General features: G+C 42.1%; 2 protein-coding genes across 2 annotated transcripts; one reads left to right on the forward strand and one right to left on the reverse strand.

The window, feature by feature from the left end:
• Positions 1-8,104: 8,104 nt before the first annotated feature.
• Positions 8,105-12,609, forward strand: LOC127306912 (hsp70-Hsp90 organizing protein). The gene is made up of 7 exons (XM_051337616.2): positions 8,105-9,091; positions 10,728-11,016; positions 11,132-11,217; positions 11,653-11,876; positions 11,987-12,053; positions 12,142-12,201; positions 12,305-12,609. Exons 1-7 carry the CDS (start codon positions 8,180-8,182, stop codon positions 12,416-12,418), a joined length of 1,752 nt encoding a protein of 583 aa, XP_051193576.1. The 5' UTR covers positions 8,105-8,179; the 3' UTR covers positions 12,419-12,609.
• Positions 12,610-19,190: 6,581 nt separating this feature from the next.
• Positions 19,191-20,161, reverse strand: LOC127309453 (vacuolar iron transporter homolog 1-like). Its single transcript, XM_051340313.2, has one exon. The coding sequence runs from the start codon at positions 20,071-20,073 to the stop codon at positions 19,387-19,389; it is 687 nt and encodes a 228-aa protein (XP_051196273.1). The 5' UTR covers positions 20,074-20,161; the 3' UTR covers positions 19,191-19,386.
• Positions 20,162-21,725: the final 1,564 nt, after the last annotated feature.

The following is a 21,725-nucleotide window of genomic DNA, read 5'->3' on the forward strand; positions in this document are numbered from 1 at the left end:
ATCATAAACTTAAAGATATATTATAATAACCATTTTATTATTGCCTCTTGGGCATATCTCCAACAGTCTCCCACTTGCACTAGAGTCAATAATCTAGTTTACATTTGTAGAGATATAACACCTTGGCCTTCCGGTGTTTTATCATGTTTTGCTCACGGGAGAGGTTTTAGTCAACGGGCCTGACATGCTCAGAACCGTATGTATTTTGTAATTCATTTGCGTCTCAACGCATCACTCATTTCCAAATGAGTCGGCATTAAATATGTTTGGTCTTCTGGTGGAATCTTAATTCCGCGGTCTGAAATATGTCACTAATATTGTCACACACAATATAGTTTCAAAGTTCTGACTCTGTCGGAACTACACCAAGTTCTCAAAGAACCTCTTGACTTAACATCCTTTGCCATTGTCAAAACAATGACATACTCTGCCTTCTTTTGTAGAATCCGTCACAATATTTAGAACTCTTCTAAATCTAGCATAGACAACTTCTAGCTCATTGTGCTACCTTTTAAACAACACTTAGTCTAATTTGAGATTGAAATTTTATTTTCATATGTGACAAAACAAATATCGGTGCAACATCTTACAGCGATTTGCTTGTCATTTCTCCATACAAAACTATATATATACTTGGTTCTTCTTAAGTACTCAAGAATATTCTTACTGTTTTTCAATGATTATCACATGAATCATTCTGGTACATGCTCATAACACTTTTAGAGCATAGGACATCTGATTGTGTACATATTATTCGTGATCTATAATCACTCATGTGTTTTTACTCATTGAGTGTCAGATACACTCAAGTCTTGTTAAACCTTCACATGACAAGAACATTTTCTTAATATTTCTATATTGAACTATTTCAATATCCATCCTATGTACTTTGACTTAAACTTATTTATGTGTTTCAATCTATCTTCATAGATCTTGACACTAAATTTGTTTCAGTCCATTACCTTTCATTGAAATTAATTCTCAATGAAACCTTTTTAATCAAGTATATAATTACATCATTTATAACCAACTATATGTTATCTACATAAAGTATTATAAATATGTCGCAGCGCTCCCACTTAATTTCTTCCAAATGCAAGCCTCTTCATCGTTTCCGATGAAATCAAAAACTCTTTGACTATTTCATCTGGTGAAGATTCCAACTCCATGATACACACTTCATCCAATTGAAGTTTGTATACCTATTTAGTATTTCACGGACTAGCAAAACAATTGGTTGTATCTTGTATACACCTTTAATACACACGTCTGATAAGTAATGTATTTTGCCATCCTACTAGCATATCTCATAAAAGAAATATGTAGTGATTACTAGAATAATCCACATAGACTATAAGCATTGCTACGGAAGATCTAATCTTATCGTAGTTAACTCTTTGAACTTTGTCGTAAACAACTTTTCGACAAGTCGAGCTTCTTCAAGGATATTTCATCCAAGTCCATTAATTTTATAGATCTATTTTACTTTCAAAAAGTATTTATCTATCTTGGATTTCATGGCGTATAGCCATTTTAACGGAGTCAGGGCCCATCATAACTTCTTTGTTTGTAGTTGGTTTATCATTGTTCAAAATCAATCCTTTGTCCACAAATCATTTATTTGATCACAAAGTAAAACCATACCTACAAGGTTCAATATGTACTTCGATCTCCATGGCTAAAACACTTTGTAGTCATGGGAGCCATGATCGTCGTGGCCACTTCCGGAACCAATTCCGATGCTGCGCTATTCTGATCATTATGCTCAGGTTCATAAACCTTATGAAATTATATTGTCCTCCCACTCAAATACTTCGCTAGAAACGATTTCTTGGAAATAAGAAACATTGACAAACACTTTTGTCTTTGTCTCCATAGTGGAAAGAATTCCCAATCAATTCTCTGGGATAACCAACAAAGACATTCATCCGATTTTGGTTGTAAACTTATTTACTTATGCTATGAATACCAAAATTTAAGAAAGGACTATTAGGGTTCATACCCATGCCATAACTCGTATGGTGTCATTTCAACGGATCATGATGATGCTCTATTCAGTGTAAAAGCGGTAGTCTCTAAAGCATAATCCACAAAAATATAATGGCTTTATTTTATTTTATCTCATCATTAATCCAACAAAGTTTGGATACATCTCTTGGATACTCCATCATCATTATGATACTCCAAGAAACGTGAGTTGTAGAACAATTTTATAACTCTCTTAGATGTTCGCTAAAACTTGTAATTCAAATATTTTCACCATGATCCAATCATAGATATTTGACTTTTCTATTACGATGATTTCCACTTCATGCTGAAATTTATTTGAACCCATTCAAATGTTTCAAACTTCTTACTTGTCGAATATATCCACATATATATACTCAATTCATTCTTTGAAGTTTTCATGAAGTAGAAGAATCTCCCGCACACAACTATGCCCAGTGAACCACATATATCATCATGTATGTTTTCACTAAGTTAGTTTCCCGTTCAACTCTTGGCCTATGAACGGTATTTCAGTCATTACTTTTAGAAAAGATTTTGTAAGCGCCAAACGATTCAAAAATCAAATGACTCCAAAAATCCATTTGCATGGAGTTCCTTTCCAACATGACCTAAATGGCGGTTCCACAAATAAGTGGAATTCAAATCATCTGCCTTATGGCATTTTAGCGTCAGTGTTATGTGTTGTGTGTTTCACCATTAAGATTTATAATAACTTATCCATCGTACATGGAGTAATGTCATAATTTGAACAACTCATTGTTTTCATTTGACCAGAGCAAAATAACAATTATTAAGTTCTTTATTATAAATTCTAAGGGCTAGATAGAATGCCAACGACGAACATAATAACACTTTATTTTTGTTCCATACGTGCATTCCTATCATATTCCTTGTCAGTCACTTAGGCCATTGTATTCTTGTATTGCGTTGTTTTTGTATGACACTTCATACCAACCAATATGGTACTAATACCCAAGAATTTCATTGTGTGACCAAACGAGGAATACATCCATAACATGTATATCATTTATATACACCTGAGCTAGACTTTCTAGTCTTTTCTTTTCTTTCTGCCAAAATATCTTTTGTAATTTCTCTTTTAGCTTTTCTCATTATTCAGAAAACACTTCATATTTAATAACTTCTAGGTTTGTTGGTCAAGTACCAATAACCTTGAGGTTCTTATTTTGAAGTTGATCATCATATGACAAGTGTTCTAGATTTCACTATTAGTAACTTTGTAATACGATGAACAATTTCACTCATAATTTTATCCATCAATTCATGACAACTTTCTGAGACCATGTCTGTACATGCTAGGCTCATAAAGTTTAACCTTAGTATTCGCATGTGCAAATCTGGCTTGCACCCGTTGTATGCACACGTAGAATCTATAACACCCGATCATCACGTGATGCTTCAAAACGACGAGTCTTAGCAACAGTGCATACTAGGGACGATCACTTCATGGATATGCGAATATCGGTAGTGCCCCAATAGTTGGAGGATTGGGACGCCTTGCGTCTTCAACCTTCGTACATTCCCATAAAACTTATGAGTTTATGTAGTCTCACCAAATTATATTCTATCATCTTGCAATAAGGTCTTAGATATCACATATATCTCATACCTTGATTATTTCTGAAAACTAAATTTTCAGCTCCTTACTTTTCAAACAGATTTGAACTTCAAGTTTCACGAAGACAAGATAACTTTAGGTACTAATTGAAACCATAGCTCTTTGAATCAACAATGTGAGGTTTACTAAAAGTTTGCAATAGGACTTAATCATTTCTTGATTCTTTAACAATACGGTACCAGTCCGTAAAGTTTCTTGTCAGACTTAACAATATTACTATCTCAATAACAAGACTAGCGTTTGGTAGAAAACGGATGCCAATACTACAAAATTAATTCAAAATACTACTCAGACTATGTTTATGATAATTAGTTCATATTTTAATCTAATTACTAATGAATTCCCACTTAATACAATATCCCTCATAGTTGCTAAGTGGTACACTATCCAAATCCACTACACCAAAACCGATCATCACGTGAGATGATGTAGCTTCAATGGTGAACATCAACATGTTGATCATATCATCCATATGACTCGTGTTCAACCTTTTGGTTTCCGTTGTCCCGAGGCCATGTCTGTACATGCTAGGCTCGTCAAGCAAACCCAAGTATTCCGCGTGTGCAACATGGCTTACGCCCGTTGTATGTGAACGTTGAGTCTATCACATCCGATCATCACGAGATGCTTCAAAACGACGAACTGTACAACTGTGCATACGAGGGGAGAACACTTTATTATCTTGATATTAATGTGAGAGATCATCTTATAATGCTACCGTCGCGTTCTAAGCAAAATAAGATGCATAAAGGATTAACATCACATGCAATTCATATGTGATATGATATGACCCTTTTGTCTTTGCGCCTTTGATCTTCATCTACAAAGCACGGACATGATCTCCATCATCTTCGGGCATGATCTCCATCATCGTCGGCGTAGCGTCAAGGTCAATGGCGCCGTCTTCATGGTTGTTCTCCTCATGTAGCAACTATTACAACTACTTTGAAATACTACTCAACATGAAATTTAAAGACAACCATAAGGCTCCTGCCGGTTGCCACAATACAATAATGATCATCTCATACATATTCATCATCACATTATGGCCATATCACATCACCAAACACTGCAAAAACAAGTTAGACGTCTCTAATTTGGTTTGCATATTTTACGTGGTTTAGGGTTTTCGAGAAAGATCTAATCTACCTACGAACATGAACCACAACGGTGATACTAATGTTGTCAATAGAAGAGTAAATTGAATCTTCACTATAGTAGGAGAGACAGACACCCGCAAAGCCTCTTATGCAATACAAGTTGCATGTCGAACGAGGAACAAGTCTCATGAACGCGGTCATGTAAAGTTAGTCCGAGCCGCTTCATCCCACTATGACACAAAGATGCAAAGTACTCAGACTAAAGACAACAAGAGCATCAACGCCCAAAAAAAACCATTGTGTTCTACTCGTGCAACCATCTATGCATAGACACGGCTCTGATACCACTGTAGGGATTCGTTGCATAGAAAACAAAAAATTTCCTACCGCGAGAACGCAATCCAAGCCAAGATGCAATCTAGAAGACGGTAGCAACGAGGGGATGATCGTGACTCACCCTTGAAGATTTCCAAAGCCTACAAGATGAGGCTCTTGTTGCTGCGGTAGACGATCACTTGCCGCTTGCAAAAGCGCGTAGAAGATCTTGATCACGGTGCCACGATCGGGCAGCACCTCCGTACTCGGTCACACGTTCGGTGTTGATGAAGATGACGTCCACCTCCCCGTTCCAGCGGGCAGCGGAAGTAGTAGCTTCTCCTTGAATCCGGCAGCACGACGGCGTGGTGGCGGTGGTGGTGGAGAACTCCGGCGGAGCTTCGCTAAGCGTGCGGGAGTGGTGTAGGAGAGAGGGGGCGGCTAGGGTTTGGGAGAGGGGGGCGCCGGCCACTAAGGGGTGCGGCCACCTTGTGGTCTTGGGGTGGCCGGCCCCCTCCCCTATGCCCCTCATTATATAGGTGGATCCCCAAGTGTTGGACTACAAGTCTTCGAATAAGACCCCAACACAAGAACCTTCCATCTAGTAGGGAAACCTACCCAAGGTGGGACTCCCACTTGAGGTGGGATTCCCCCCTTCCATGTGGGGGGGTGGCCGGCCCCCTTGGTGGAGTCCACCTTGGACTCCCCCCTCTAGGGTTGGCCGGCCATGGGGAGGTGGAGTCCCACCGGGACTCCTCCGTCCTTAGTGAGTCCTTCCGGACTTTTCTAGAACCTTCTAGAACCTTCCGCAAAATCACCGGATCATTTTAAAACTTATAAAATGACTTCCTATATATGAATCTTATTCTCCGGACCATTCCGGAACTCCTCGTGATGTCCGGGATCCCATCCGGGACTTCGAACAAAACTTCGAACTCCATTCCATATTCAAGTTCTACCATTTCAACATCAAACCTTAAGTGTGTCACCCTACGGTTCGCGAACTATGTGGACATGGTTGAGTACTCTCTCCGACCAATAACCAATAGCGGGATCTGGAGATCCATAATGGTTCCCACATATTCAACGATGACTTCAGTGATCGAATGAACCATTCACATACGATACCAATTCCCTTTGTCACGCGATATTTTACTTGTCCGAGGTTTGATCATCGGTATCACTCTATACCTTGTTCAACCTCGTCTCCCGACAAGTACTCTTTACTCGTACCGTGGTATGTGGTCTCTTATGAACTTATTCATATGCTTGCAAGACATTAGACGACATTCCACCGAGAGGTCCCAGAGTATATCTATCCGTCATCGGGATGGACAAATCCCACTGTTGATCCATATGCCTCAACTCGTACTTTCCGGATACTTAATCCCACCTTTATAACCACGCATTTACGCAGTGGCGTTTGATGTAATCAAAGTACCTTTCCGGTATAAGTGATTTACATGATCTCATGGTCATAAGGACTAGGTAACTATGTATCGAAAGCTTATATCAAATAACTTAATGACGTGATCTTATGCTACGCTTAATTGGGTGTGTCCATTACATCATTCATATAATGACATAACCTTGTTATTAGTAACATCCAATGTTCATGATCACGAAACCATGATCATCTATTAATCAACAAGCTAGTTATACAAGAGGCTTACTAGGGACTCCTTGTTGTTCACATAACACACATGTACCAATGTTTCGGTTAATATAATTATAGCATGGTATGTAAACATTATCATAAACTTAAATATATATTATAATAACCATTTTATTATTGCCTCTTGGGCATATCTCCAACACCAAGCACATCCGTAAAACGGTGCTCCAGATGTGGTATGGAACAGGATGAGTTCCATCTCTTCTTCACTTGCAATTTTCCAAGAGCATCTTGGTTTACGGATCCTTGGTATATTAGAACTGATATTCTCATTTTGAATACAAACTCTCTCACTTAGTTGATTCTAAAGCTTCTAAATATGAATCATCCTCATGCCACCTTGACAAATGTTTTAACTTTCATGTGATGTTTATGGAAACCTAGGAATGATAATTTATTTAATGAAAAATAAGGGCAATCGACTGAAATCACCACATGGCTAATGTGATACCACAAAATTTCGAATTAGTGGATATCTTGCATGACACAAAGAAGAATGGGATGCATAGGGGGATAAGAATACAACAAAGACACCAGGATCCGGGAATAGAACAACAACAAGATCGGATCCCTTAGACTGGCCACACCATCAAAACAGATTTGATGATTGCAGGAACACTTTTTTTTACAAACGCTGCCTGGAAGACGAAGAAGGTGACGGGCTTGGCATCAACAACTGGAATTGAAATCTACTGTCAAATCAAGGACAACAACTCCGAGGCAACTATAATGATTCAGGCCTCCATGCCAATAACACCATATGTTCTTCAGGCGGAAGCGGAAGCTCTCCTTCCAGCAGCAAAGATCACCAACAAGTTACGGCTAAAGAAGCAAACGTTTCTCACGGATAGTACCATACTAGCGAAGGCTACATCGACATACATGCCAATGATTGAACATGTCCCTTGGGAGATCAGGAGGCACATTGCTAATTACATTCAGTTAACTCAATCTTCTTCAACAACAGTTTATCATATCAAAAAGTACATCAATGGGGCGGTTCACAGCTGTGCTCATGAGCCTTTATGACAAACCTTGTGTGAGCCTATATATAAGTGCACTTGTTCAGCTCATAGAAATGCCCCTATCTTTATGCAGTCCAACAGATGCAACCCCAGGGTTTTGTAATACATACATGTTGTAAACTGCCTAGTAGTTTCTTAAAATTTGGCACCTCCGGCGCCTCTCTTTGTAAAAAAAAAGATGCCTTATGTTTAAAATGATAGAGATACGTTTCTCGAGAGGTAATACGTATTACGTGAGGACGTAACCGAAGTCCACACAGCATCGGGCTGTTCCGGAACCTTCCGGAACCCTGGAGAGAACTGGTGCCAGTCTTTACAAAACCTCTCCTACTGCAGTAATCCCCAATCTAACCCCACAAAATAAAATCTTCCTCCTCCAGCCGCCAGAGCCTCCGCCCCCGATCCGATCCGAGCCATGGCGGACGAGGCGAAGGCCAAGGGTAATGCGGCCTTCTCCGCCGGCGACTTCGAGCAGGCAGCCGCCCACTTCACGGACGCCATCGCGCTCGCCCCGGGGAACCACGTGCTCTACTCCAACCGCTCCGCCGCGCTCGCCTCCATCCACCGCTACGCCGACGCGCTCGCCGACGCCCGCAAGACCGTCGACCTCAAGCCCGACTGGGCCAAGGGCTACTCGCGCCTCGGCGCCGCCCACCTCGGCCTCGGCGACGCCGCCAGCGCCCTCGCCGCCTACGAGCAGGGCCTCGCCATCGATCCCAGCAACGAGGCCCTCAAGGCCGGCCTCGCCGACGCCAAGAAAGCCGCCGCCGCACCCCCGCCGCGCCGCTCCCCCTCCGGCTCCGGGGGCGCCGACGCCATCGGGCAGATGTTCCAGGGGCCCGAGCTCTGGAGCAAGATCGCCGCCGACCCCGCCGCGCGCGCCTACCTCGACCAGCCCGATTTCATGCACATGCTGCGCGAGGTGCAGCGCAACCCCAGCAGCCTCAACATGTACCTCTCGGACCCCCGCATGATGCAGGTGCTCAGCCTCATGCTCAACATCAAGATCCAGACCGGGCCCCCCCAGGACCCCGACCTGCCGCAGACCTCCTCGCCGCCACCACCGCAGCAGGAACAGCCAGAGACCAGGGCCGCCAGGGAGGTGGAGCCCGAGCCGCAGCCCGAGCCCATGGAGGTGTCGGACGAGGACAAGGACCGCAAGGACAGGAAAGCCGCTGCTCTCAAGGCCAAGGAGGCGGGGAACGCTTCCTACAAGAAGAAGGACTTCGAGACGGCCATCCAGCATTACACCAAAGCGCTGGAGCTCGACGACGAGGACATCTCCTACCTGACCAACCGAGCGGCCGTGTACATTGAGATGGGAAAGGTGAGTTTTCTTTCAACGCCTTGGGAGTCACTAGTACTAGGGATATAATTTTGAGTACACCCAAACCCGTTGTTCGTGTGCTTTTGTTGCTGCAGTCAGTGTGACAATAGTTTTAGCTATCGAACAATTAGGTCATTGCATTGATACATAGTCGCTAGCAATTTATTTATGATGATTGCCTGTTTGATTGCTGTGCTAAACTGATTGATGCTAAGATAGGATTGCCTGGGTTCTAGGTACTACTGAGGTGCACAAGGTGTTGGGACTATAATAGGATAGTTGAGGGAGGCCTAGAAGTCGCCATAACTTGCTGATTCTGTCAGTGTTGGGCAAGTGCTCAAAATATTGTTGGGCAACTCTCATGGCCTTGTGAATATTCACAACGTTAAGTAGGTAGATATCTATCTTGCTTCAGTAGAAGAGTATAAGGACATGTTTGTTGGTACCAAAGCAAGCTGCCCAAGTTTACCACACTTCTCTTGCCACAGGTTTGGCAAGAATAAAAGTGTGGTGATCAAAATTGTAACCACACATGTGGACAATCTGTCTAAGAAACTGTGGCAAACCACAACCGTGGCAAATGAACCAAATACATGTCTATGCCATTGTGATCTACTACCTTCGTTCCAAAATAAATGAAGGTTTCTAGGTTTTGTCCAAGTCAATCTATTTCAACTTTGACTAAGTTTGTAAAAAAAATTATATCAACATCTACGACACCAATTTAATTAGGTTAGATTCATCGTACAATATACTATTTTCGTACTATATAACTTCTACATTGTAGATCGTGATAGATTTTCCTAAAAATTTGGTCAAACTTATAAAGTTTGACTTAGGAGTTCAGACAACCTAAAACTTCATTTATTTTGGAACAGAGTAGTAACTAACTAGGGTCAGCCATTGAATTTGGGCTACAAACCATACCCCTCCTTATTTTGCCACAACAAAGGATAGACCAAATGTGGCTTGCCACAAAAGTATTGCTAAAAATTTAGAACCTCACTTGTGGGAACTTGTGACATAATGTGAGTCTATGATGTTTGGGTCATGTGAAAAATTAGCACCTCATGACTTTGGCAACCAGCCAAATACCCACCTAAGAAACTATCGTCCGCCTAATGCCTTGGACATGGCAAGCTTAGGATAGGAACAAAATATGCTGTAGTAGCCAACCAAACACCCGCCAATGCCTAACCTTGGAATTGTCAAGCTTGGTGGTAACCTATTACAGGCATGTTAGAGTGCTAACGTGTGGCATGCCACATTTATGGCAGTGAATCAAGCAGTTGCCATATATTTGACAACTTGTCGCAGTTTGCAACCATAGAAGTGATGAACACTGAAATATAGATATGACCCCCGGAGAAAGCTGCATTTTTTTATGCCAATGACGGTTTTCTCCAATATAGTGACATAAAACATCCTTAGAAACATTTGCGTGTCTGTTGCCTTACCTGTCCATTTTGATTAATTGAGGATGAGGACTAAGAGCACACCAGTGTCGTGATTAGCTATGTCACCATTTGTAGAAATCTTTAGTGTACTTGTGACGCTCTAGCTATCTCCTTACTCTCTGCAACTAAGTATATCCTGGTAATTTATGTTTCTTGTTAATTGGCTTTCCTGTCTCCAGTACGATGAGTGCATTAAGGACTGTGATAAGGCTGTGGAGAGGGGAAGGGAACTTCGTGCTGATTTCAAGATGGTTGCAAGGGCACTGACAAGAAAAGGAACTGCTCTGGCCAAACTTGCTAAGAGCTCGAAAGACTATGATATTGCCATCGAGACTTTCCAGAAGGCTTTAACTGAGCATCGGAATCCAGACACTCTCAAAAGGCTAAATGAGGCTGAGAAGGCAAAGAAAGACCTGGAGCAACAAGAGTATTATGACCCGAAGTTAGCAGACGAGGAGAGAGAGAAAGGTATGATGGGCATTGTATTGTGATTTCTAGTCTACCACACTCCTTATGTTTCTAGAGGTGTTCTTAAGGTCCTGTTGATGCTCGTAGCAGGCTTGCTCATCTTATAGTTTTGTAGGTAATGAGATGTTCAAGCAACAGAAGTATCCAGAAGCAATAAAGCATTACAATGAGGCTCTCAGGAGGAACCCCAAGGATGTTAAGGTAATTTCTTCAGCTTCTCTTGCTTATTTCTCTTTTGAGTAGCTTGAGTATATATGCGATTGAAAAAAGCGTTCAATTCGTTCAACATATGGAACTTCTGGGATTATGTCATGATAAAAGGAACCTTGGTGGTTGCGAGTTTTGCAGCTCTAGAAGACTAGAACAACATATTGTAAAACACTAAGATACTATGTACTAGTATTGTTTACTTCAAAATGCTTTTTTTTTTGGAAATAAAGGGTACTTCGATCATATGCCTTAAAAGGCGCCTGAACTCGATCCTTTAATCTGTTTTCAGTTGCTGCCCATCTTACCTTCTTTGCCATATATTTCTTCTTATTGCATTTTTGTACTGCAGTTATATCTTTTGAATCAATTCACATATGTTTGTTATGGTATGTAACTGCTTTCCGTGGTTTACCACTTCACCCACAGGTGTACAGCAACAGGGCTGCATGCTACACCAAGTTGGGTGCGATGCCTGAAGGTCTTAAAGATGCAGAGAAGTGTATTGAGCTAGACCCAACCTTCTCCAAAGGGTATACAAGGAAAGGCGCAGTTCAATTTTTCATGAAAGAACATGACAAGGCTATGGAAACTTACCAGGCTGGGTTGAAGCATGATCCGAATAACCAAGAACTGCTTGATGGTATAAGGAGGTAATGAAGAACTGAGCTATGGCATACTACAACTACAGCCATTTAGTCTATTTGTTCCATCTTTTGAGTATCTGGATAAACAAACTTTTAACTGCTGCTGGCTTTTGCAGGTGTGTTGAGCAGATCAACAAGGCTAACAGGGGTGATATAAGTCAGGAGGACCTGCAAGAGAAACAGGTAAATTTATTGATCCACTTTGTTGTTCTTCTCATGTTGGGTATTCTGAAGATTCAGTATTGCTAACTGTTGCTGCTGTTTTATGTAGAGCAAAGCTATGCAGGACCCAGAAATCCAGGGCATACTTACGGACCCTATCATGCGACAGGTATGATCGAATCTCCATTTGTACTTCAAGTTATGTTGTGGGGACAAAAAAGAGTTCATATTTCCGTTTTAATAATTTGATGACGCTTGGAAATGTTCTGCAGGTTTTGATGGATTTCCAGGAGAACCCTAGTGCTGCTCAGCATCATCTCAAGGACCCTGGTGTTGCACAGAAGATTCAAAAGCTCATAAGCGCTGGAATAGTCCAAACGAGATAATCAAGCAAGCTAGAAGCAGAAGCGTTTGTGGGCACTTGCGTTGGTGCTCGTGTGCTCGGTTGGGCCGCCCTGCCTGTATACACTTTTATCTTCCCAGTCCGAACTTCTAATGTACGCCATTTTCTGGTTGTATTTGTGAGTACAGATTTGCACACTGTTATTCATGTTTAAGGCTATGATGTTACAGTTTATATGAGTATCTCATTTTGTTAGTCTTAGCCGTTTTCGTCTTAACAGTGAGCAGAGATTGCTAGAACAGTAGAATGCTAGTAGTATTCATGCTTTATTTCTAGTTGTGCATTCACCGTTTGTTCTGGTCTGAATGGTACTTCAGGTTGACGCAGAATTCTTGCATCTCAGAAAGTAACATGTTGAATCAAAGCTGGCGTGCTTTTGGTACACACGAAATTTTAGAAAACATTGCAAATATTGGGCCTATGTTCTGAACGGTTTGAGCCGTTGTCCTGTAACAGTGCTCAGAATCCGTTCGTCAATCGTCCTCCCAGCTATCAATGGGGGTAAGTTTATTTAACATTCATGTTTGTGATTTTATCTTTGCTGTGTTTGTACACTCGGTGTGAAAAAATACACTTCCTGAGACGATGGACAGTGGAATTTAATCAACGTACCATAAATTGCCAATAAACAATGCTTACCTCTCAGCATAGGCGGAAAATTCTTAGGCAGGAAACACAAAGAAGTTCTAAACAAAACATTAAAATGCAAGACTGAGAACTCATGACTGAAGAGAATGATCTTTTCTGAAACAAAACTGAGAAAATTGATGCAATCAATCTCACACTTCAAGTACTACGAGCTGGAGGAATTCAATCTCAGGCTATCACATTCTCTCTATAAACAAACCCTCTTCTTCCCAAAACCAGTCCATGAGATCAATGGTTATACATACAACAGAGGGTACTATCTAGCAGACTACATCTACCTAAAATGATCGATAATTGTGAAGACAATATGTGACCCTTCCATTGAGAAGCAATCTTGATTTGCCAAGTGTCAAGAGAATTGTAGGAAGAATGCCGAACGGACGTTTGGTGTGCTCCAACAACGTTTTGCTATGATTTGGTATGCGAGAGTGATTACCCTAATCCAGTGCATGATGATCATCCATATGATATGGCTATCAGGGCCCACTTGCCAAATTTGGTTAAAAACCCCACTGCAATTTTCATATCATAAGGTAGTATAATAAAGTGTTTACAAGGAAGAGTGAGTAACACTTTAGAAATTACAGAAGAAGGCCATGCTAAATTAAACAATTAATTTAATTATTTTATCACTATTCTATTTACTATGTTTAAAGTTTATTTGAATGGTATAATTTATTTTGTTGATCCATTTTATTTGGTTGAATATTTATTTGCAATTATGAATTGCGTTGTGATAGGAAGTTGGTGTTCTTTTTCTCCAAAAGCAAATAATTTGCATTTAGGTTTGCCGATCGGGAGCGCCACTGTGGGTACAAGCCCACAAACCGGCGGGCACAGCCGCAGGCACCCCCAAAACTCGTGCGCCGGCGTTATGTCGTCGTCGGAAAAAACCGGCTTCAAGATGGACTAGGACTACTGGTAGCGAGTACTACCGTCTACGGTCTACCACCGACAAGATGGCAGCAGTTAGAACCTTGAAGGCGACGATACTGTTGTTCCTCACGCAAGGCTATTTATGATGCGACCCAAGCTTTGTGGCCATGCCATCGAAAACCTACTCGATCAAACAGCTGAAGAGGACTGAGGTGGGCTCGTCGAAAATACCAGCGATGCGGCTGTGATATACTGATGAGAAAACTTAGGTGGCAAGCGAGGTCATAAAGGTAGTACTAGTATACAGATTTGCACCAGCTACGTAGATGATACTGTATACCGATTTGCCCTTGGTGAGATGCAATTCGAGATGGACGATTGGATTTGCCGCCTTATCCTTGTCCTTCTTTCTATTCACTGGAACATCATAGTGTTCATAGATCAACGCGCGTCGATCTCACCACTCGTGCATGTCAGTTGGGCAGATTCAATCTGGAAAAAGAATACTACTCCGTATATAGCCGTCTTTCGTGTGTCCCGTCTGCCTAGCACGCACTGATTTGGTTGGTCTTCTCTTCTCGGTGACTCTTGTTTAGGACCGTATGGTTCTGTCTAGTACTCTCACATATGCACCGGTGTAGCTAGCAGCATAATTTCTTTTGACTTTTGACTTTTAACTTTCGAACCTCCGGTTTGCGTCACTATAAAGGGAATACATTGCAATGGATCTTGATATTTGTAAGTGGTTGTGGCGTTTAGAAAATGAAGAAGGAGCCTGGCAGAATGCATTGAAGTTCAGATACTTGAAAAAAGGAACTCTTACTCATGATAGGAGGTATGTAGGATGCTCATAGTTTTGGTCGGTTTGATGGAAGTTAATGATTTTTTTTTATAGTTGTTGCAAGAGGATTCTGGGACGGTTGTAAAACAAGGTTTTGGGAAGATGTATGGGTTGGAGAGAAGCCAATGTGTGTGCTCTTTCCAAGGCTCTACAATTTAACTTTTACTCATGATATTATAGTGGGTAAGGTGTTTGCTCAAGATTTTAACTGCATTAGATTTAGAAGATACCTATACAGTGAATCCCCGGGGATGTGGAATAGGCTTCTTGATTTGTGTAGAAAAGCTAATATCACCCAGGAACCCGATAGAGTTAGCTTGACTCTAACTAAGTCTGGGTTTTTTTTGTTCATTTAAATTGCTTTACACTTATCTGATAGCTCGGAGAGTTTTACTCCCGTACAAAATGATTTGGAGGATGACCGCACCTCTTAAAATCAAAGCTTTTATTTGGCTGATTGTGAAAAATAAAATCTTAACCAAGAATAACTTGGCTAAAAAAAGGTTGGAAAGGGAGTATCTTATGTGAATTCTGTGCTGGTAATAAAAATAGTAATCACTTGTTTTTCGAATTTCCCTTAGCTAGATATAATTGGAGGGTAGCAACTTGTGCTTTAGGAATAGAGCCTAAACCCAAGAATTCCTATAATCTTTGTCAGAATTGGTTGCAGAAATTTTCGGGTAGAGATTGAGTAGTGGTCATGTCATGATCTGCAGCTTTATTTTGGAATCTATGAAAAACAAGAACCTCTTCTTGTTTTCTTAGCAAAATTCCTAATAACCCTACTGATGTTATATTTTCTATGTATCGCCTGAAGGATGATTGGAACATTCTTCATAAATAAAGAGTCGGAAGAATCGTGTTGCAGGTTTCTGAGTGGATTCGGTGAATTGCAAAAGAAGTTTTTCGGAGAAGACACGGATGGACCCATGTGACAAGGAGAATATGCGACGGTTGATAGAGCTCAACTATGTGTCTGCCTGGTTACTTGGTCTATCTCCAGGAGCCTCTCTTTCTGCTATATTGTAAAGTTTAGCCACCCGTTTCAAAAAAGAAGTTGTAATAAAAATTAGCTTCTGGTTCCATGATAGACTAGTATGGTAGTTGCATTTTGAGTAGGAGTTGGTTTCTGCTGAGTCTCTTCGTTTATTTTACTATGTATAGCAGACTTCAATTTTTTAATGAAATTGGAGGCCGTGTGGCCCCTTTCATTAAAAAATGGATCTTGATATTAAGATATTTTCTTTATCAAAATAAGATTTGTGTTGGCAAAGTCAAGCTGGTATATAGAACTTTTTCCCAAACACAACCAAACTCATAGTGTTTTGTAAATGGCTAGGATTACCCTATCCAAAAGTTACTGAAAAGAAATCTGCTAACAAAAACAAGCTAAACAAAATAATTTATACTAAGCTAACCGAGCCTAAAAATTATGAAAAAAAACAGCAGAGAAACCCTTGGTATCTAGTTTTTGCCCGGTTTCACCATAGGCGTTTACAAAAAAAACCTGAGAAGTTAAAACCAATATGGTGGGCGTACTTTCACCACCCAATTAAATTCACCCTTCATAAAAAAATTGCGTCTCATAACATGTATGTTTTTTAGGGGAAATAAAATCCATTGAATGCAGAACGGCATGCAACGTTCTGATCATATACAAAAAAGATAGTTTTAACACACATATATTTCAAACTATTGTTTTTAAAGATAAAGGGCTCACGCGAGGCGGGTTTAAAATTAATAAAGCCCCAAACGGCCAACATTGCAAACAAATTATCGACTGTGGGTATTACCAAGAAATCTCATATTGGGGATATACCAGCTTACAATAAAACACTCAGAAAAGAGAGAAGAACAACACCAAGATACTAGTAAAAGTCTAAAAGGTAACACGGTAGCCTGAGGCTTGAGAGCTTGGTCCTCCTTCAATTTCTTCATCAATAAGGTGTTGTCAGATCAGATCCACATCATCGCCGTGATCACGTCGGACCATCTTTCAGAGCACACCTAAAGCTAGCCACGACGACCATCGGGGCGACGTAACACCAAGAGAAGTAGCATAGCCAAGGGATCTAGAGCAACGCCTCCAAGGAGGTGACAAGACAAGAGTATCATTGTCAGAGGATCTATATTTTCATCCAAAGACCCAAGAACATGACGTGGAGAGAAATTAAGTGTCCATGATAGCACTTCAGTGGAGGGGAATGACATGCAAGGGCCTATATCACCATCGTCAACAGAAGAACCGAGCTAAGTTTTCACCCGGACATATCTTACACTCCCATCGCAGTGATCATGAGCAGAAGTGTTAGCGTCCTCTCAGGCTAAGCCCAACACTCAGCTACGTTCGGACGTTTATGTGCATACGGTTCAGCTACAAGCGGAGAGCCCACTTAGTCTCATAACCTTGGACTGAAGGAAGAAGGGGAACTCTCCCTTATAAGATGGTCGCAGCCTCTTCCCGTAGACGGGATGGAACTAAACATTAGCAGCCTTACCAGCACCCATAATAGCCTGACAAGAAGGTGCAACGACTTTCAAAAGGCGATACACAGACAACAGAAGCACCACTAGGGAGCCACCAAGAAATCAGAGAGGAGTAGGACCTTCTTCTGGTGGGAACCGATGGATGTCGAATAGAGAGGGCTAGGGGTGATCGGGACTTGATCCCTCATAGGCTCAGACACTCGAAGAACCACCGAGAGCACATGAGGACGAGAGGGAGAGGGGACCGCTAGAACTTGCTCTAGCCCGGAAAGTCGTTCTAACGGACCAGTCATCATCTGATCATCCACCTATTCGCGATTTGTGGTAGGCCCTCTTTCTATATCTAGTGTGTATCATCCATGTGACATATCTATGAAATCTAAAGGAAATTTTAGTAAAATCTTGTAATTTGTTTATATAAATTGGGATACGCGATAACTTAAATAGAAAATTAGAAAATAACTACAATAATCAAATATCTGTGAAATATATGTATAATGTGGTTGAAGTTACAAATTTTTATGATTTTTTTATATCTAATAACTATAATGGATATATCATATCGCAGTAAAATAGCCAAAAAAATCGATAAAGGGCGTTTTATTACTCAAAAATTTCAAGGAATACACCCAACCTCTGTATAACCAGGATGCACCGAGCCATCCAAAAGTCAAACTCACACGATGTCACTACAAATAGTGGAATAAAAAGAAGATAGCTAGTCATTCGAAACAGTCACAAGAGACAAAATTCTACGACTATGTAGCCACCCATGTTGGGTAATAAACTTTTTGGCCGTTTCCTCCAAACATGTAGACATCTCCGTGAAGAGGTCGCGGTCCTCCAGGCGCTGGAGCGGTGACCAGAAACGGAGCAAAGCCGTACACCGACAGATGACCTGCATAAAAAAAGAACATTTATTATTAAAAACCTTATCATTTCTACGTAGCCAAAGCGACTAAATTATGGTAATCGACTCCCACCCTGATAAGAACCTTAAATCTAGAACCCACTCATTCAGCCAATTGCCAAAAATATTTGTAATGCTTCTTGGAGGGTATAAGGTAGAACCTATCTAAATGATTGACCATATAGATCTAGCAAACCGGCACCGGAAGAAAAGATATTTTATTGTCTCATCTTCATGATAGAAAATACATCTCCTACACCCATGCTAGTTACGTTTTGCAAGGTTATCTTTAGTGAGAATGACCCCACGATAAAGGTACCATGCAAACACCTTAGTTTTCAATGGTATCTTCATCTTCCAAATGTTTTTATTATTAAGTATATGTTGAATGGATTCAAGAAAAGCTTATACATGGAACCTACCGGGAATACTCCATTCTTAGTGAGGTCCCAGCGAAATTCGTCGGAACCCGGTAGCAACTAAACTGAGTGTAAGCGCTGTAGCAATTCATTGCAAGAAGCCAACTGAGATCCAATGAGATCCCCTCTGAACACCATAGACAGAGATGTTTCTATCACCTTCTAGAGCGTATCGCTCTTATGACGAATAATATTATATAAGACATGATATTGTTCTAGAAGTGTGTTGTTGCCAACCATATATCCTTCGAGAAGCTTACCTCTTACACATCTCTAATGGAGAAAGAACCATATTGAAGAGAAAACAACACGGATCACCAAGAGATGGATGGTCGCATGATGCACTGTTGTTACCTGGTCGGTGGTCGGTTAGAAAATCCGCGTTGTGCTCTAGCCCCACTGGCATCAAGCGTCACACATTTGCACGTTCCAAATTCAAGCTTTTGAAATTGAACCACTGTGCTGCTATATAGAAAAGAAAAAACCATTGAATTCTTCTTCGCAGACACTCTTTTACTGTTGTGATATATATTAGTAGCCACTAACAAATGCATTGCATTTTCGTACTTGCTACTCACACTAGTGCACCGTGATCTGTTTTTCGTAAAGCAAACAACATGTAGCTACTCAGTACACAAAGTTGTCAGTACACACCAATGGATGTTGTCGATCGGAACAGCTTCTGTCATTAGCTAATCTATCCATGGTCCATCGGATCAGTTATTTAGGTGGCGACAATATACTTATGCCCACATATGATTTGAATCTCATTAAGCGCTCTGCATGCCGAAGAGCCTAAGCACCCCGTAGGTGGTCGCCATGGCGAGCCACCCTCCCACGAGCACCCGAGCCCCGGACCGCACCACGCTCGCGCCGCCCAGGTACGCTCCAAGAACGCCGAAGCCGGCGAGCCCGGCGCTGCTCGCCACGCACACGGCCACGACCCTCCCCGCCCACGTCCGCACGAACCCGCCGGCCAGCAGCGGCAGCGCGGCGCCGGCCGCGAACGCCAGCGCTGACGCGCCCGCCGCCATCATCGGGCTCGGCAGGTTATCCTTCTTGCCATCCTCCCCGTTGTCGCGTTCGCGCTCCATCTGGGCCACCTCGATGTCGTACTGCGCGTACACGGAGACGAACTCGCCAATGGCCATGCTGCACGCGCCGGAGACCAGCCCCGCGAGCCCCGCCACCAGCATCGCGCCCCTGGCCTGGTTGACGGCGCCCACGCCGATCATGAGGGATGCCACGGTGACGAGGCCGTCGTTGGCGCCCAGGACGGCGGCGCGGAGCCACTGCGCGCGCGCCAAGTAGTTCACGCCGTCTCCGTCGCCTTCGGCGCCGCCCGCCGCCTCCACGTCGTCGATGGCAGGATCGATCTCGTCCTGTTTTGGCTTGGAGGTGGGCTTGGGGGCGGCGTCCGTGGCTGCATGGACGTGGGAGCTAAGGTCGGGAGCCATGGACGCAGCTGATCAAGTGCACTGAGATGAGCTCTAGAACTACAGCTAGCGTGCAGATGGAATATTGGGGCGTGCGTGGAAGCCACACGCGCTGGAGGGGTATTTATAGGGAGACGTACTCCTAGTAATCGTGATGAATTTTTGTTCTAGCGCTGCAAAAAAGATGAAGTGACATGTGATCAGACCACTGACAGAGATCGTGCTTCTACGAATCTCATTAGTCACGCCTGATCAGTGAGTATTTTAAGCTGGCAGCGCAAAGAGTTTTGATTCGAATAGCAAAATAATGGTGTTTTAATTGATCCAGATGATGTTTAATTCCGCTCACAATTACTTTGCGTTTTGGGTTGCTCAAATCTAACTTTGTAAATTTTAACCAAATATTTATAAGAAAATAGCAGCATGTTCAATATAAAATCTATTGTGGTAGTATTAGAATTGTTATAAAGGCTTCGTTTCCGCTTGGCTCCATTGAGGTGTGTTCTTCTCGTGGGCAGGAGCTCACCACCGTGCAGGCTTCGTTTTCAATTGGCTCCATTGATGTGAAGTCATCGATGGTTGAGATCACGCCAGAGTTACATGAGTTATGTGGGGATTCTTTTGTGGTGTCCTGGTTCCTGGAGTTGAGTGGTGGTGTGGTTATGCCTCCTTCCATCAAGGAAGTGAGGTCCAACTTGCACGAGATCTCGAGAGTGGCTTCTCCACCGAATCATGCACTTCGCTTCGATAAGAGTGGAGTTGTTAATGCCCGACGCCATTGTCGCAAGAGAGATTTGCCATTTTCTCGCCATCTTGGTTGCTACCTACCCTCAATCAGTAGTTGATTGATGGATGTCTTTACTTGCGTGGCGTTGGAGTGTCGTGTTTAGAGTTCGTTCGTGTCGGCTCGTGGTTCCTTGTGTTGACTTGCATGGGTGCGACCTAGTTGTTTAAATCTTTGTTAAGCTTTGTTTGTGTGGGCTTGATCCTATTGTTGTAACTTTTCGCCCGATTTTCTCCCAAAAACTGAGCACTCTCTTCTTAATTGATTGATGAGGCAAAAACTTTTGCCTCCGTTTAAAGAAAGAATTGTCGTAAAGTATTTCTTTTGCAAAAATTCATAAAGTATATTTTAATTTTGTACTCCATATAATTGGTATTATAGATATTGCTATTTTTCCTCATGTTATTGGTCAGGCTTTGCAAAGTTTGATTCTAACTAAACCGTGAAGGCGAAGTAAATAAAAACAAAGGGAATACATGTGCTACAATCATTTCTGATTGTGTGCAATCCCTCTACTGATACGTTTCGAGCTTCCAGCGGAAGTTGTGTACATGTTTCAAGTATATAGTATACACCACTGCAGCAAACCGTACGTGGTAGCCACACGCTTAACATATTTTTCCGTAAATCTCACTCCTGATCAGCTGGATATTTTAATCTGGCAGTGCTAGGAGTTTTGCCTCAAATAGCTAGCGAGACAGCAGGTGTTTAAATCGGGATCCAGATGTTGAGCTACTCCACATGAAGAAGCTGTGCTCTACATGTGCGATAAACTTGTTTTCTGACTGTGTGCGATCCTCTCCTGATACGAGCGCCTCGGGACTTTCAAGTGGAAGTTGTACTGGTACCGAAGCCGTGTACACGTTCCATTATTCCACACACCACATCA

Source organism: Lolium perenne, chromosome 6, assembly GCF_019359855.2.
Source record: "Lolium perenne isolate Kyuss_39 chromosome 6, Kyuss_2.0, whole genome shotgun sequence".
In the NCBI taxonomy this organism is placed as follows: Eukaryota; Viridiplantae; Streptophyta; class Magnoliopsida; order Poales; family Poaceae; genus Lolium; species Lolium perenne.

What these genes read in the sequence shown, in the direction of transcription:
- LOC127306912 (XM_051337616.2), top strand. Translation starts at nt 8,180, where the DNA reads ATGGCGGACGAGGCGAAGGCCAAGGGTAATGCGGCCTTCTCCGCCGGC. An exon ending in AGACGAGGAGAGAGAGAAAG is followed by an intron (nt 11,017 to 11,131) that starts GTATGATGGGCA and finishes ATAGTTTTGTAG; the next exon opens with GTAATGAGATGTTCAAGCAA. An exon ending in CGGACCCTATCATGCGACAG is followed by an intron (nt 12,202 to 12,304) that starts GTATGATCGAAT and finishes AATGTTCTGCAG; the next exon opens with GTTTTGATGGATTTCCAGGA.
- LOC127309453 (XM_051340313.2), bottom strand. Translation starts at nt 20,073, where the DNA reads ATGGCTCCCGACCTTAGCTCCCACGTCCATGCAGCCACGGACGCCGCC.